We start from the raw sequence: 14,834 nt of genomic DNA, 5'->3' as shown, positions 1-14,834 counted from the left end.
AATAAAAACAACAAAAAAAAAAAAAACCCAAACAACTTATTTTATCTTTCCCCGTGGTAGCCGTGTTTTCTTGGGGCGGGAGAGGAGGTGGCACCAGGAGAGGCTGGAAACAGCCCAAGCTCGGTGTCACCTCCTGCCCCCACGGCCACCGTCGGTGGCACAGCGGCAGTGGCAGCGCCGTGCCCTCCCCGTGCACAGGAGACGGCAGGTGTCTGTTCGGATTTATTGATGCCAAAAGCTCTGCCGTGTCCCGTGTTTTCCCCCCCCTCCCTGCCAGCTTTCAAGGGGGGCGGGGGGGGGATGGCGGGGGGCAGCGGGATGCCCGGCCGGGACCTGGTGGCCACGGTGGCCATGGGGCAGGCCGGTTTTTGGTATTGCTAGCACCCTGAGGACCTCGCTCTGCCCGTCCGTGTGCCGAGATGCCGCGGTGGCTCCCCCGCCGGCGCCGAACTGGGCTACTCCGCACAGTCTGGGGGTCCTTAATCGTCGGCAGCGGCCGCCGGCTCCAGGCTGGGCACGGGCTGCTGCAAGAAGTGCATCACCGCTCGCGTCACCTTTTCGGGGCCGATGTTGTAGACGGGGTGGGTGGCCTGCTGCGAGAGACAGCCAGCGAAAAAAAGAGGAGGTTAATGCCGTTTCTGGTGTTGAGGACGGGCAGAAGCCACCAGCTTGTCCCATCCCCCCCTGCCCTGGTGGCTCACGGCACTGCCCAGTACCAACCAGGCGGTTCTCGGGGACACCCAGGACCGTTTCGTGGTGGAGGTCGCCGCTGCCGAAGTGCTGGGCGATGGCGAGCCCGCTCAGGCAGTAGCAGGTGTGGTAGAAATCCCGGGACCTTGCAGGCAGAGAGGGGTGGGAAGGATATTGGGGTGCTGAGACAGGGGTATCCCCCCCCATCACCCCATCCCTGAGCCGGTACTCACTTTCCCGGCTTGTCGAGGAGCCCCCCGGCCGGGCACTGGCAGCACAGGAGGATGTATTCCTGCAGCGCCAACTGGTCGAACATCCAACGTCTCATGCTGAGCGCCGTGTCGCCTGGAAAGGGGAAGGAGGTGAAATAGAGGAGGCAAAAAACCCACCACCACCCCCAACCGGGGGCCATCCCGCACGCCCCGGGGGAACCAGCGAGGGGTTTGCCCGGCAGACGGTCCAACCTTGCTGCCAAAAAACCTGCGGGGGAAGCACAAATCGCCCCCAAAACTCAGCGGGGACATGGGGACGCCCGGGTTACGCTACGCTGCGCTGCGTCCCCTCGCCGAAACGCCTTCATCCCCCCCACCAGCCTGCCGTAGAGGTGGCGGTTTTGGGGGCGAAGGGAGCCGGGAGTCCCCCGGTCGCGGCCGACTCACCCCTGGCGTGGAGGGCACGGTGGAGCAGGGGCAGGAGCCCGGCTTGCCAGAAGGAGTAGCAGCCGTCCACCAGCTTGTTGCAGCGTCCCTGGAAGCCGCCTTCAAACCGCATCTGCCGGCCGGTCACCCAGTGCTGCGTGGGACGGAGAGGAGCCGGTGGCAGCGCGAGGACGGGGCTGTCACCGGCATCACCGACCGGCTGAGAAACCCCCCCCTCGTCCCGGGAGAGGCGAGGCGCCGCACGCACGGCGCCAACTCACCAGCAAACTCCGGAGGTTCAGCAGATGTTCCTCCCGGAGGATGACCAAGGCGGCCATGCCGCAGAAGGTGTACCCGCCGTGGGCCTCCATCCCCGGCACCCCGCCGATGCCGCCCTCCCAGTTCTGGCACCTGGGGGGGGAGCAGTGGGGTGAGGATGGCGCCCAGGCGAAGCCGCCTGTCCCCGTAACCCGTCCCCGAGGCGGACCCTTCGGCTCTCACCTGGCGATCCACTCGGCCGTGCCGGCGAAGAGCGCCGGCGTGAGGAGGTTGGTCAGGGAGGCCACGGAGGCGGCGCAGTAGGCGCTCCTGCGGGAAGACGGGCGCTCAGGGCCGCCGCACCGGCTCCCCGCCGGTCGGGAGCGTGGCAGAGCCGCGTCACGCCACCCCCACGCCACCGGGAACCCACCTGACGTCCACCTCGCCGCCTTCGTGCATGAGGAAGGAGCCATCGGGCTGCTTCAGCGAGTGCAGGTACTCCAGCAGCTTCTTCCTGCGAGACGCGGTGGGCTGCGAGGATGGGGACACACACACACACGCGCGTCCTGTGTGTCCCCCCCCGGCCCCGCACCCGCCAGCCGGACCCCCCCTCCCCGACCCCGCAGCGCCGCCGGCCGTACCTGTCGATGACGCCAAACGCCTCCTCAGTGCCGATGATGCAGAGGGTGTTGACGGCGGCGTAGGTGGGGGCCAGGTGGGGGTATTGGCCGGGACCCCCCCCAAAACCGCCCTTGGGGCTCTGGCAGCGGCTCAGGAACTGGCAGACGCTGCCGGGGAGGAGGGGGGGGGGACACACACAGGGTTCGGTGCTCCCCGGCACTCGGTGGGGTGATATTTCCCACCCGGGTGGGGGAGAACCCTTCCCCATGGTCATCCCCCCCCACACCATCTGCAGCTCCATGGTGGGACGGGGGCCAGCCCAGCCCCGGTGTGTGTCCCCCCCCCGGCCAAGGTCAAAGCCGGGGGGTTTATCTCTCCCCCCCATCTCCGTCCGTCACAAGAGCGAGGCCGCAAGAATAGGCGGCATTGACGGCCGCCGGGCAGACAAAGCGCTCCTTTGGTCCCCGCCAGCGCGCGGGGACAGCGGGTGGTGGCACCTCCGGCATCACGCGGGGCAGCCCGCGGGGCCACAGCCGGGGCGGCGGTTGGGTGTCCATCGTGTTTCCCCCCCCCTTCCTCCCTCCAGGTACGGTTTCCCCCCCCCCCCCGCAGCTCTCGCCGCGCCGGTGCCGCTTACTCGGAGGCGACGGAGTCGGGAATGGGCTCATCCAGCAGCTCCAAACTGTGCAGGATCCAGTAGCAGAGCCAGGGGCGGCTGGCGTCCAGACACTGCGGGGACCAGAGGGGACAGTCAGGGTGGCACGGTGCAGGCAGGAGCAGGCAGAGCTCGGTACAACACGGTACAGGCAGGAAAACCCCTCCCGGGAGCTGCCGCTCTGGAGCATCACCGCCGGGGATGAGAGTGACCCGAGGGGACACCAGGAACCCAGGGGGGACGGCGGTGACAACTCCGGCAGCGGCCCCGGGGCGAGGAGTTTGCCCTGGCCGGAGGGCAGAGCGGCGCCGCCGGCAGCGCCGGTACCTCGTAGGCTGCGGAGAGCTGCCGGAGGCCTCTCTTCAGGTAATGGAAGTGCTTCTCCCGCTGCAGGACAAACCTGGAAGACAGTCAGGGGTGGGCTGGGCCGGCAAAGCCCGGCCAAGAGGGGACACGACCCACCGCCTTCGGGGCTGGTGTCCCCCAGCAGGGGACAGGATCCCACCCCACGACCCGCAGGAGCGGCCGGGTCTCCATTTTTTTGGGGGGGTGGGGTTATTTATCTATGGTTAGGGAGAATTTTGGCAGGTGGCACACGTACTGCGAGGCGTGATGCTTCGTCTTGTAGGCGTCGAAGATCTCCTGCACGATGTCTTCCACCTTGGTCTGCCGCCGGCCACAGCGTGGAGGGGTGAGGGCCCGGGGAGGGGCGACGGGACGGGACAGGGGGACGATAAAGACCCCGGTGAGTTCCGGGAAGTGGCTCAGCCCTCCCCAAATATGCCCACCCCCCCCTCCCCACGCAGCCCCCCAGGTTGGGGGGGGGTGTCCAGCACCGTCCGGTGTCACTTCTCAAGTCAGTTTGGTTCATCCCGGGACCCCCTCAACCTAAAATACCGGGATGGGACGGGACGGCACAGCCGGGGAACGCCCCCCCCGGGGTTGAGAAACGCCGGCGGCACCTTTCACCCCGACAGCGCCCGTCCCGGCACCCAGGGGAGCAGCGGCAGTGCTGGGGCTGGATCGGGCCCCCCCGGAGGGATGGAGGGGGTGACCGGCCCCCAGGACCCCCTCGCGCTCGCCAGAGAGGTCCCGGGTGACGTGTGTCAGCCTCCCCTCCCCCCGGTGGGTGTCCGTCCCCCCCGGAGCCACTGTGGTTGGCGGGTGGCAGCTCCCCAAAAGGCCGGGTGCCAGGCGGGTGGAGGGGTGCGTGGGAAGGAATTGGGGCAGGGATCAGCCAGCCCCACGGCACCCCACAACCCAGCCCCACGGCACCCCACAGACCAGCCCCGTGGCAGCCTGGGACCCTCAGAGACAGCCCCGCGGCACCCCAGAGCCGAGCCCCACGGCACCCTGCCGCCCCAGCCCCACGGTGCCCTATGGCACCCCATGCCCCAGCCCCACGGCACCCTCCCACCCCAGCCCCACGGCACCCCACAACCCAGCCCCATTGCACCCTATAGCCCAGCCCTACAGCACCCTCCCACCCCAACCCCACGGCCCCCCGCACCCCCGCCCCACGGCCCCCCACACGCGGGCCGACTCCCCCACGCCCGGCCCCACACCGGGCCTCCGCCCCCGGCCCCGGCCCGCACCTGCTCGGCGGAGGTGGCGGTCCGCAGCCCGTCGTCCCGCAGCCGCCGCCGCCCGCCGGGGGAGGGGGGGGAGGCTCCCGCCATGCTGCCGGCGGCTCGCGCCGGCGGGGGCACCGGGACGACGGCGGCCGGGCGGGGACATTCGGCCCCGCCCCTCGCTCCGCCCCTCTCCCCGCCCCGCCCCGCCTGGCCCCGCCCCGCCGCCGCCCGCGCCCTGGCGCGCATGCGCGGCGGAGCCGGCCGGGAGGGAGCGCGCCGCTTCGCCGCGTGGCGTCACCGCGCCGTGACGTCATGCCGGGCTTACCTGAGCGCCGCGCTGCCCTGCGTTATTGCGTCATTGCGGCGCGTCATGGCGCTGCAGGGCTGCATCCCTGTCCGGCAGCAGCGCGTCGCCTCCTCAACGCTGCGGCACCGCATCACCGCCGCGCTGCGTTGCATCATCAGACCGCAGCACCGCGTCACAGCGGTGCACGGTTGCGCCATCGCGCCACGGCACTGCGACGCTGCTGCGCGGCATCGCATCATCACACTGCAGGGCCGCGTCGTGGCATGGGAGCGCTGCATCACGTCATCACACCGCGTCACTGCCACGCGGTGTCGCATCATCACGCTACACCGCGCCGCATCATGACACTGCAGCACTGCGTCGCGTTATCACAACGCTGCACTGTGTTGCATCATCAGACCGCAGCACCGCATCACTGTGGTGCACGGTTGCATCATCGCGCGGCATCGCATCATCACACCGCAGGGCCGCGTCGTGGCATGGGAGCGCTGCATCGCATCATCACACCGCATCACTGCCACGCAGTGTTGCATCATCACACCTCAGTGCCGCATCCGTGGACCGCAGTGCTGCGTTGCGTCATCCCGTCCGGCACTGCATCACCCCTCTGTGCCGCGCCGCGCCGTGCCCATGTGCCGCGGGGCTGTCCCGCCATGGCGGTGCGCAGGCCGCTGCGTCACAGCGGCGGTGCCGCCTCGCTGCATCGCCACGCGGCCTCTTCGCCGCCACGCCGCACCGTGTGCCGCGCCGTGCCGCCCTGCCGCAGGCCGCAGCAGAGGGGCCGCGCTGTCCCCCACCACCTACGGCCACACTGCCCGCGGGTGCCCTGCTCTGCCCCGGGGGCCCTCCAGCCCCCCCAACCCCCCCCGGGTCCCCCGGCCCTGGGACATCCCGCTGCCCCCCCCCCCCCCAGTCCCTCCGTGGGGGTCCCCGGGTGCAGCTCCGTCTGTCCCCCCGCCGTCCCCTGCTGCACCCCCGGCTGTTCACCCCCGTGTCCCCCACTCTCTCCTTGGGGGGGTCCCTGGTGTGTCCCCAGATGTCCTCTCCCCACAGTCCCCAGTGCCTCCCCCCGTGTCCCCCCGCCCGTCCCCTGTGTGTCCCCACAGTGCCTCTGAGCACCTCCCACTGTCCCCAGCAGTGTCCCCTGCCGCCCCCCGGCCGCCCCCCCCAATTCTCATCCCCCGTGTGTGTCCCGCTGTCCCCGAGCATCTCCCAGTGTCCCCTCCAGTGCATCACCCGTACCCCCCCCCCAGTTCCCCACAGCATTCCCCCCCGGTGACCCAGACCACCTCCCGATGCGCCCCACGGTACATCTCCGGTGTCCCCCTCATGGTGCCCCAGATCACCTCCCGGTGCCCCCCCCCTCCCGGGAGCATCCCCCGGTGCATCCCCGGTGTCATCCCCCTCCGTTCCCCGGTTCATCCCCCGTGTCCCCCTCCCAGTGCCCCAGATCACCTCCCGGTGCCTCCCCCGGAGCATCCCCCGGTGCATCCCCCGTCTCCCCCTCCCGGTGCCCCCCCCGGGAGCATCCCCCGGAGTTTCCCCCCCCTCCCCGTTCCCAGGAGCATCCCCCGCATCCTCCTCCCGGTGCTCCATATCTCTCCCCGGAGCATCCCCCGGTGCATCCCCGGTGTCATCCCCCCCCCCTCCCCGTTCCCCACCGCATCCCCCGGTACATCCCCCACCACCACCTCCTCCTCCTCCTCCCCCCCCTCCCCCGCCCCGCGCCCCGCCCCGCTGCCAGCCCGGCGCGGCGGCGGCTCAGCGCTCCCGGCCGCCCCCGGTAACGGCGGCAGCGGCGGCCCCGGCCCGCCATGGCCAAGCAGTACGACGTGCTGTTCCGGTTGCTGCTGCTGGGGGACTCCGGTGTGGGCAAGACCTGCCTGCTCTGCCGCTTCACCGACAACCAGTTCCACCCCGCCCACATCTCCACCATCGGTACCGCCGCACCGGAGCTCCGGGGAGGGGGGGAGGATGAGGGGGAGCTGCCAGCAACGGCGGCAACCGGGGAGCGGGGGGAAACGGGGAACGGCGGGGAGGAGCGGCACCGGGGAGCTGGGAGCGCTGGAGGGCCGCGGCACCGGGGAAGCGGGAGGACCGGGGAACCGGGAGCACCCGGCGGCCGCGGGCACCGGGGAACCGGGAGCACCGGCCAGCCGCGGCACCGGGGAACCGGGGAACCGGACAGCTGCGGCACCGGGGAAAAGGGAGGACCGGGAAACCGGGAGCACTCGGCGGCCGCGGCACCGAGGAACCGTAGGCACCGGGGAACCGGGAGCAGCGGGCAGCCGCGGGCACCGGGGAACCGGGAGCACCGGCCAGCCGCGGCACCGGGGAAACGGGAGGGCCGGGGAAACGGGAGCACCCGGCGGCCGCGGCACCGGGGAACCGGGAGCACTGGGCAGCTGGGGAAAAGGGAGCACCGGACAGCCGCGGCACCGGGGAAAAGGGAGGACCAGGAAACCGGGAGCACTCGGCGGCCGTGGCACCGAGGAATCGTAGGCACCGGGGAACCGGGAGCACCGGGCAGCCGCGGCACTGGGAAACCGGGAGGACCGTAGGCACCAGGGAACCGGGAGCACCGGGAGGACCAAGGAATTGGGGAGCCACGGACACAGGGAACGGGAAAACCGTGGGCACAGGGGAACTGCAAAACCGTGGGCACCGGGGAACCGGGAGTACTGGGCAGCCGCCACACCGGGGAACAGGGAAACCATTGGCACCGGGGAACCGAAACACCGGGAAAACAGGAGGACCAGGGAACTGGGGAGCCATGGGCACCGGGAATGGGAAAACCGTGGGAACCGGGAGCACCGGGGAACTGGGGTCCGTGGGCACCAGGGAGCCCTGGCACCGGGCAACGGCGGGATTAGGAAACTGGGGGAAGCAGGGGGCCGGGAGCACTGGAGTCCCGCGGCACCGGGAGCACCAGGCAGCCGCAGCACGGGGAAATTGGGGAACCAGGCAACCGGGGAGCCGTGGCACTGGGAAATTGGGAGCACCGGGCAGCTGTGGTACAGGGGAACCGGGAAACCGGAGGCGCCGGGGAGCCAAGGCGCTGGGGAACCGGTGGCACTGGGCAGTCTGGACACCGGGAAACTGGGAAGCTGTGGCACTGGGGAACCGGCAGCACCGGGGAGCCACGGCACCAGGAACTGGGGGCAGCAGGGAGCTGCAGTACAGGGGAACCGGGGCCACCGGGGAGGCACAGCACGGTGAAACCGGGGGCACGGGGAGCACTGGGAGTACCGGTGCGGTGAGCCGGCACCGGGGCCTGCCAGGCCTGCGACTGGCACCGGGCAGCTACCGCGGCACCGGGCCACGGTGCGGCTGCAGCTCCGGCACCGGGTGGGCATGGGTGAGCACCGGCACCCGGTCTGGCAGCACGGCGTGATTTGGGGTGGGCCCGGAAAGGGTGAGGGGACCGGGGGGAGGGGGGGCACACCCTGGTGACAGCAGCACCCGTGACACCCCGTAACCTCTCCCCTCCCCGTCCCAGGCGTCGACTTCAAGATGAAGACCATCGAAGTGGACGGCATTAAGGTGCGGATACAGATCTGGTGAGTGCCCGGGCCCTGGGGTGGGGGGTGGGAATTTGGGGGCGGGGAGGGGAGGGGGGGTGTGAACCCCGCTCCCACCCTGCGCTGGGCGGGCGGGGAGGGGGGGAGCTGAGCCCTGACCAACTCGTGCCGCTGGTGGCGGCGTGATGCGCTCTCCCCGGCTGCAGGGACACGGCGGGCCAGGAGCGGTACCAGACCATCACCAAGCAGTACTACCGGCGGGCGCAGGTACACGATGGGGGGGGGGTCCAGCTCAGCGCACAGGAGAGGGGAAACTGAGGCACGGGGGTGGGGGGTGTAAATGGCCGCCCCCCCCACTACCACCACCACCTCCCTCCCGCAGGGCATCTTCCTGGTGTACGACATCAGCAGCGAGCGCTCCTACCAGCACATCGTGAAGTGGGCCAGCGACGTGGATGAGGTGGGGGTGCAGGGGTTGGGGGGAAGGGGACACCCCCCACCTCCCCACCCCCCTCTCCCATCTTGGGGGACGGAGGGGGAGAGGTGGTCCTCACGCCGCCCCCTCCTCCCCAGTACGCACCCGACGGCGTCCAGAAGATCCTCATCGGGAACAAGGCGGACGAGGAGCACAAGAGGCAAGTGGCCAAAGAGCAAGGGCTGCAGGTGAGCGGGGGCTGGCGTGCGCCCCCGGGGGGGGCCAGGGCCCCCCTCCTGCACCCCCAGCATGGCCAGGGTGTTGCCCCCCAGCCCCCACCCCCGCACTCCCCAACAACCCTCCTGCAGCCCTCTCTGTGTCCAGGGACCCCCGAAACCCCAAGCATCCCTGGTCCCGCCCCCCCCCCCCAGTCTCTGTAGCCAGGGACCCCTAACCCCCCCCTCCAGTATGCCCAGGGACACCCCCCCCCCGAGCTCCCACACCCCCCAGTGAGTCCGGAGACTCCTCCACGGTGCCTGTGCACCCCAAGGGCTGCTCTTAAGCCTCTCTGTTCCCCCCCTAAAACACCCCCCAAGCCCCCCCCCCCCCCCGCCCCACCATGGGGCGCCTGTACCCAGTGCCCAGCCCTGGGGGATGCCCCCCCATGCCAGCCCCCCCCCCCCCCCCGGGTTCTACCATGGGCAGCACAGCTTGTCCATCTGTCTGTCTGCCCACGTCTGGCTGTGCCTATGCCAACGGGGGGGGGGGGGGGGTTGGGGTGGTGACATCCCCCCCTCCCCCCCCCAAAAAAAACCCACGGTGTCGCTGCTGCCCCCCCCCGCCCCGCAGCTGGCCAGGGAGTACGGGATGGACTTCTACGAGACCAGTGCCTGCAGCAACCTGAACATCAAGGAGGTGCGGGGAAGGGGGGGGGGGGGGGGCTGAGGGGGGGTTCGGGGGGTCAGGAAGGGGGTCCCCCAGCTCACCTCCACCCCCCCACCCCCCCACCCCACCTCCTCTCCCGCAGTCCTTCACGCGGCTGACGGAGCTGGTGCTGCAGGCGCATCGCAAGGAGCTGGAGGGGCTGCGGGGCCCCCCCCGTGCCCCCACCCTGGCCCGCCTGGAGGAGGAGGAGCAGCAGCCCCCGGGGAGCGAGGACAGCCCCAGAACCTGCTGGTGTTGAAGCCTGGACAGCCCCCCTTGACACCCCACATCCCCACCCCCCGGCTGTGTTTGGGGGAGGGGGGGGGGGGGGCCGCGCACAGCGGGTGCGGGACTGGGGCAGCCCCCGTGAAGGTGGAGAGTGGGGGGAGTGGGGTGACCCGGGGACATCCCCCCCCCCCCCCCCGGGGATGGGGGGGGGACCGGGCAGGCGTTGTGGGGGTGCCCCCCACTCTTGGTGTGCGGGGTGGGGGGGTATCATGGGTGGTCTGTGCCCACCCTGTGCCCATGGGACACCCCCCACCCCCCCCCCAAGTTTTACACACACACTCACACACACACACACACACACACACAGAGTTTGCAGAATAAAGGTGATGCTGGAGGTGGCCAAGCGGCTCATGTGCTGGTGCCGGGGAGGGGGGGGGGGGGCTGCGGGCACGGTGGCACGGTGCCACAACGGCAGTGTCCCACCGGAGCCCCTGCGCCACAGGGCAGCCATGGCGGCACAGCCGGGCCACGGCAACCCGAGCGGTTATCAATAATTGAGGCTGTTCCGAGACCGCGGGGACGGTGTCCCCTTTCCAGGCTGGGGGGACATCGTGATGGCGGGGTACCATGCCTGCCACCGCCACCCTGTGGGGCTGTCGGCTCGGGCACGGCTGCGGGAATGGCCCCATGGGGACGCAGGAGCTGGCCCTGGCAGGGACAAGGGACATCGTGGTCACACAGAACGGTGGTGGGCACTGGGATGAGGAGGTACCAGGGCGATGGTGGGTACCACATCAGATGGGTACCAGGGTGGATGTTGGCACTGGGACCAGTGGACACCAGGACTGGTGGACACTGGAGGGGAAGGCAGCAGGCAGCGGGATGACAAGCACAGGAGGCCACGGGGGTGATGCCAAGGCAGCCCCGGGGAAGGAGATGCACTGGGGCACCCGTTCCCCCCAGGTCTGAGTTGCCAGCGCCTCCTCCTCCACCCCGTGCAGCCCCAGCTCCCGGAGTCCCGTTATTTCCTGACTGCCTGGCTTCTCCCCAGCCCTCGGGGACAGCCCGTGCCAGGCTGGAGGTGCCGAGCTCCCACGGCATCCCACAGCTCACGGGTACGGGGAAGAGCAGTCGTGCCACACCGCGCCGTGCCATGAATTATTGAGGCAGGTAGGAGCATCGCCTTGGCCCCGTGCCACCCGCGCCCTCCCCACCACCCTTGTGCGGGTGCCAACGGGTGGGATGGGATGGGTGGGACGGCTCTGGTTTCCGCCAAGTCACGGTGAGGCGAGGAGACCTTTGGAGCCCGCACGTCACGTGGGTGCCGGGCAGCCCTTAAGGTGCGCCGACGGGCGCGCGGGGAAGGCAGAAGCGCACCCGCAGCCATGACCGTCCCCATCGCCAAGTCCTTCTACGACCTGAGCGCCACCTCCTTGCAGGGGGAGAAGGTGGATTTCAACGTTTTCCGAGGCCGCGTGGTCCTCATCGAGAACGTGGCGTCTCTCTGAGGCACCACGGTGCGGGATTACACCCAGCTCAACCAGCTGCAAGCCCGCTACCCCCGGCGGCTGGTCGTGCTGGGCTTCCCCTGCAACCAATTTGGCTACCAGGTAAGTCCCCGGCGGCCACCGCAGTGCCGGTCAGTGGGTGCAAGGAGGGCGGGGAAAAAAAAAAACACTACAGCACGGCCCTGCCTTTCTCCTTCCCCACCGCAGGAGAACGGCACCAACGAGGAGATCCTCAACAGCCTGAAGCACGTGCGGCCGGGGGGCGGCTTCGAGCCCAACTTCACCCTCTTCCAGAAGTGCCAGGTGAACGGGCAGGACACCCACCCCGTCTTCGCCTACCTGAAGGCTCACCTGCCCGCGCCAGCCGACGAGGCAACACACCTGATGACCGAGCCCCGTTTCATCACCTGGAGCCCGGTACGGCGCTCCGATATCTCCTGGAACTTTGAGAAGTTCCTGGTGGGTCCTGAAGGAGAACCTTTCCGGCGTTACAGCGCCCGCATGCCCACCGCCCAGCTGGAGCCCGACATCCAGCGCCTCCTCAAGCTGGCCAAGTAGGTCCACCGGTTGCAGCCCCCCCGGGAAAGCTCCAGCTCTCCGCCGGGTGACAGCCCCCTCCGAAACCGCCACGGGGAGGGGGCTCGATGGGGACAGAGGGATGGAGCCACCGGGGTGGCGCGGGCCGGTGGCAATAAACGAGCCGGAGGGAGCGTGCCGGCGTCCGCGTGGTTCGTTGGGTGGGTGGGTGGGTGGGTTGGGGGCTGCCGTGGGGTGCTGGATCCAGGAAACGGTGGTGAAGGGATGGAGCTGTGCCAAGCCGGCAGCACCCGGCTCCCCGCCGGCGTCGCTGGGGCTGGGTGCCAACTGCGGCACCCCACCCCAGGGTTGTGATTTTTGGCACCCGGTTCCTTCCCACCCCAGGAAATATGCATCCCCTGGCAGGGCAGGGCAGGGCAGGGTTACACACCCCAGGGAAATGGGCCCCGGGGGGTTCAGTGATCCCCCCTGACACAAGCTCTACGCAGCCCCTGGGGGAGCAAAAATAATTAAGTCACTTCTCAGCAGGGTTTGGGAAGAGCACTGGTGAACACGCAGGCTCTGGGATGCCAGGAAGGGCCAGATCTGCTACAGGGGGAGGAATTCCGCAGGTTCCCAGGAAGGGAAACCCCCCCCCCCCATCCCTGCATTGGCCCCCAACACCCTTCAACAGTTATGGGGTGTCCAGGGGGGGTGAAACCCACCCCAAAGCGCTCCTGCCGGCACCACCAACTGTTAACACATCACATTTATTGCCCCCACACACGTGGGCTCCTGAGGCAGGATGGAGCGGGCACCCTTTTGGACCCGTTTTGGGGGTGACGACATGCTGGCCCCCCTTCACATCTTCCGCACAAGGCAGGGGCTCAGGCTGCGGTGCTCCACCCCATCCCTGCACCCAGCGTCAGAGCCGCAGGGTAGCCGGCACGGCTGAGCTGCCGCCGGGCACGTGGGAGCATCCGGCGTCCGCCACATCCAGGCTGGAGGTTTGGAGAAGAGAATCGTGTAAGGGACAGTGCTGTCCCCGTGCCGGGGACTCCCAGCGCCACGGCTGCGCGGCGGGGAGTGGGGAGGGAGGTACCCAGGGATTCATGCCGGGATACAAACCGGCTTCAGAAAAGCGGGGTCATCTGGCGCGGGTCGTCGGGCAGGATGCTGATGGAGTCCTCAGCTCGGCCGCAGAGCAGGCACAGCATGGTGTATTCCTGCGGAACGACACGAGAAAGGGGGGGGAGGGGACTGCCATAGCCACACTGTGCCACAGCCCCACTCTGGGCACAGCCAGGGAAACCGGAGCCGGAGCCGGCACCTGATCCTCGATTGCAATCAGACCTGGGGGGATCTCATTTCGTCCCCCAGGATGAGCCCCACCGACTCCCCCCGAGCCCATTTTCCAGCATTTAGCTGCTGCATAGGCAATGTGCCAGGGCAGGAGGGCTGCCAGAGCCGCGGCGCCCCTCACCACGCAGCCACGTTTCGCTGCTCCGGGCCACACATGTCACTGACATTCCCATGCAGGGGCTGCGCGGGAGGCGAGAGGTGAGATGGGCTGCCCCCCTCAGAGCAGTGGCTAGTGCCAGGGGGTTCCAGGTAGCCCCAAGTGCAGGGATGTGGCTCCGAAGCCTCTGAGGCCGGTGCCACGGCTTGTCTGTGGCTGCCAGGACAGGCGGGGATCAACAGGGCTGCCCACGGCAGGGTGGGTCTAGAGACCCGGTGGCAGAGGAACAGCCCAGGGCTCGGCTTAGGACGTCTCCGGAGATGGAGATGGGCTGCGGGGGTGACAAGGCACTGCCCTGGGCGTACCTGGTAGTCATCCACCACGCTGAAGGTGTACTCATGGCGGGCGATCAGGTGGTGGCAGTTCTTGCACAGGTCTGCGGAGGAGAGTGGGTGAAGGGGCTGAGGTGACACGGCTGCTCCCAGCCCTGGAGCACTCCCCTCCCCAACCCCCTCAGTCCCTTGGGGACGAGCCCCCACCCTCCACGCCTGCCCTCATCCCCTCGGGCACTGCCCCCCCCCCACCCCCCCCAAGTCCGCAGGGTGGGTCCCCGAGCATCAAACCCCCCAACTTCCCCCCCAGCGCATACCCCCATCACTTCCCTGACACCCCCCGCTCAAAGCCTTGAGATCCCCCCCCCCGGGAATCAACTCCCCAGCCTCTGCCCCCGCCAAGAGCATCAATCAGCCGCTCCCAACCACCTCTCCCCCCCAGTATCGGGCCCCCAAATCTCCCCCCCTGGGCCCCAGCCCCCCAGCACCCCCAGGCCCCAAAAGACCTCCCCCCCAGCCCTCAGGGGGGATGTGTGTGTGTGTGTGTGTGTCCCCGTCCCCGTCCCCGTCGCACGGTCGTAGGTGACGATCTCGTCGCCGCCGTGCAGGCCGGCGGCGCGGTTGCCGAGCAGCACGAAGTCCCGGCGGCCGCACTGCGCGCACCCCACGAAGTTGAGGAGGAAGGAGCCGCCCTCCAGGCAGGTGGTGCCCTAAGGGCGGCAGCACACAGCTGGCACCGGGGACCGGGGTCGCCGCCGGGCCTATCCCGGGCCCGGCCCCCGCCCGCCCGGCTCGGCGCGGCCTACCCGCTCCGGGTACTCGGTGCCCACGCAGCCCCCGCACATCCCGCCGCCGCCGCCGCCGCCCAGATCTCGCGAGACTTCCGGTGCGGAGGGGCGGAGCTTAGCGCCGCGGGCGTGGTGTAGCCTGTAGCCCCGCCTTATGGGCGGGGATTTGAGAGTGGCTCGCGCGTAGCTGGGCGGGGGTTGCAGCGAGGTGGGCGGGGTTTGTGCATGGAGGGCGGGGCTAGCGGTAGACCCCGCCCCGCGCTTCCCGCCGGGGGCAGAGTTAAGGCGAGGCGGGCCCGGCCCGTGTCCCCCCGTTCCCCCCCCCTCGGGCTGTTGCCCCCTCCCCGGGAGTCCCCACCGGAGCCCCATGGGCTGGGGGGAGGCGTGTGGGACTAGCTGA

The 14,834-nt window shown here is 69.8% G+C and overlaps 4 protein-coding genes across 4 annotated transcripts; 2 read left to right on the top strand and 2 right to left on the bottom strand.

Annotated features, from left to right (window-relative positions):
* Positions 1-34: 34 nt before the first annotated feature.
* On the bottom strand, positions 35-4,560 carry LOC309673751 (protein farnesyltransferase subunit beta-like). The gene is made up of 12 exons (XM_082485611.1): positions 4,458-4,560; positions 3,464-3,528; positions 3,190-3,262; positions 2,845-2,936; positions 2,228-2,374; positions 2,017-2,100; positions 1,830-1,916; positions 1,610-1,739; positions 1,350-1,482; positions 924-1,035; positions 721-835; positions 35-593 (listed from the first exon to the last, which is right to left on the bottom strand). Exons 1-12 carry the CDS (start codon positions 4,539-4,541, stop codon positions 480-482), a joined length of 1,236 nt encoding a protein of 411 aa, XP_082341737.1. The 5' UTR covers positions 4,542-4,560; the 3' UTR covers positions 35-479.
* A 1,997-nt stretch (positions 4,561-6,557) lies between these two features.
* Positions 6,558-9,928, top strand: RAB15 (RAB15, member RAS oncogene family; the record flags this gene model as incomplete). Its single annotated transcript, XM_082485613.1, has 7 exons — positions 6,558-6,681; positions 8,243-8,303; positions 8,471-8,531; positions 8,647-8,724; positions 8,838-8,927; positions 9,529-9,594; positions 9,707-9,928. The coding sequence occupies 7 exons, from the start codon at positions 6,558-6,560 to the stop codon at positions 9,860-9,862; spliced, it is 636 nt and encodes a 211-aa protein (XP_082341739.1). The 3' UTR covers positions 9,863-9,928.
* Positions 9,929-11,195: 1,267 nt separating this feature from the next.
* GPX2 (glutathione peroxidase 2) lies at positions 11,196-11,991 on the top strand. The gene is made up of 2 exons (XM_082485614.1): positions 11,196-11,441; positions 11,547-11,991. Exons 1-2 carry the CDS (start codon positions 11,217-11,219, stop codon positions 11,895-11,897), a joined length of 576 nt encoding a protein of 191 aa, XP_082341740.1. The 5' UTR covers positions 11,196-11,216; the 3' UTR covers positions 11,898-11,991.
* A 615-nt stretch (positions 11,992-12,606) lies between these two features.
* CHURC1 (churchill domain containing 1) lies at positions 12,607-14,526 on the bottom strand. The gene is made up of 5 exons (XM_082485615.1): positions 14,453-14,526; positions 14,221-14,356; positions 13,680-13,750; positions 12,984-13,081; positions 12,607-12,856 (listed from the first exon to the last, which is right to left on the bottom strand). Exons 1-4 carry the CDS (start codon positions 14,489-14,491, stop codon positions 12,989-12,991), a joined length of 339 nt encoding a protein of 112 aa, XP_082341741.1. The 5' UTR covers positions 14,492-14,526; the 3' UTR covers positions 12,607-12,856; positions 12,984-12,988.
* Between the last annotated feature and the right edge of the window lie 308 nt (positions 14,527-14,834).

The sequence above is a fragment of the Vanellus vanellus genome (genome assembly GCF_965231255.1).
Source record: "Vanellus vanellus genome assembly, chromosome: 6".
NCBI lineage: Eukaryota > Metazoa > Chordata > Aves > Charadriiformes > Charadriidae > Vanellus > Vanellus vanellus.
Note: the sequence above shows the minus strand (reverse complement) of the source record. Positions and strands in the feature narration are given on the sequence as shown.

What these genes read in the sequence shown, in the direction of transcription:
- LOC309673751 (XM_082485611.1), bottom strand. Translation starts at nt 4,541, where the DNA reads ATGGCGGGAGCCTCCCCCCCCTCCCCCGGCGGGCGGCGGCGGCTGCGG. An exon ending in CCCGACTCCGTCGCCTCCGA is followed by an intron (nt 2,375 to 2,844) that starts GTAAGCGGCACC and finishes CCTCCCCGGCAG; the next exon opens with CGTCTGCCAGTTCCTGAGCC. An exon ending in ACGGCCGAGTGGATCGCCAG is followed by an intron (nt 1,740 to 1,829) that starts GTGAGAGCCGAA and finishes CTCCCCCCCCAG; the next exon opens with GTGCCAGAACTGGGAGGGCG.
- CHURC1 (XM_082485615.1), bottom strand. Translation starts at nt 14,491, where the DNA reads ATGTGCGGGGGCTGCGTGGGCACCGAGTACCCGGAGCGG. An exon ending in GCACCGAGTACCCGGAGCGG is followed by an intron (nt 14,357 to 14,452) that starts GTAGGCCGCGCC and finishes TGCCGCCCTTAG; the next exon opens with GGCACCACCTGCCTGGAGGG. An exon ending in CGAGATCGTCACCTACGACC is followed by an intron (nt 13,751 to 14,220) that starts GTGCGACGGGGA and finishes TCTCCTCCGCAG; the next exon opens with ACCTGTGCAAGAACTGCCAC.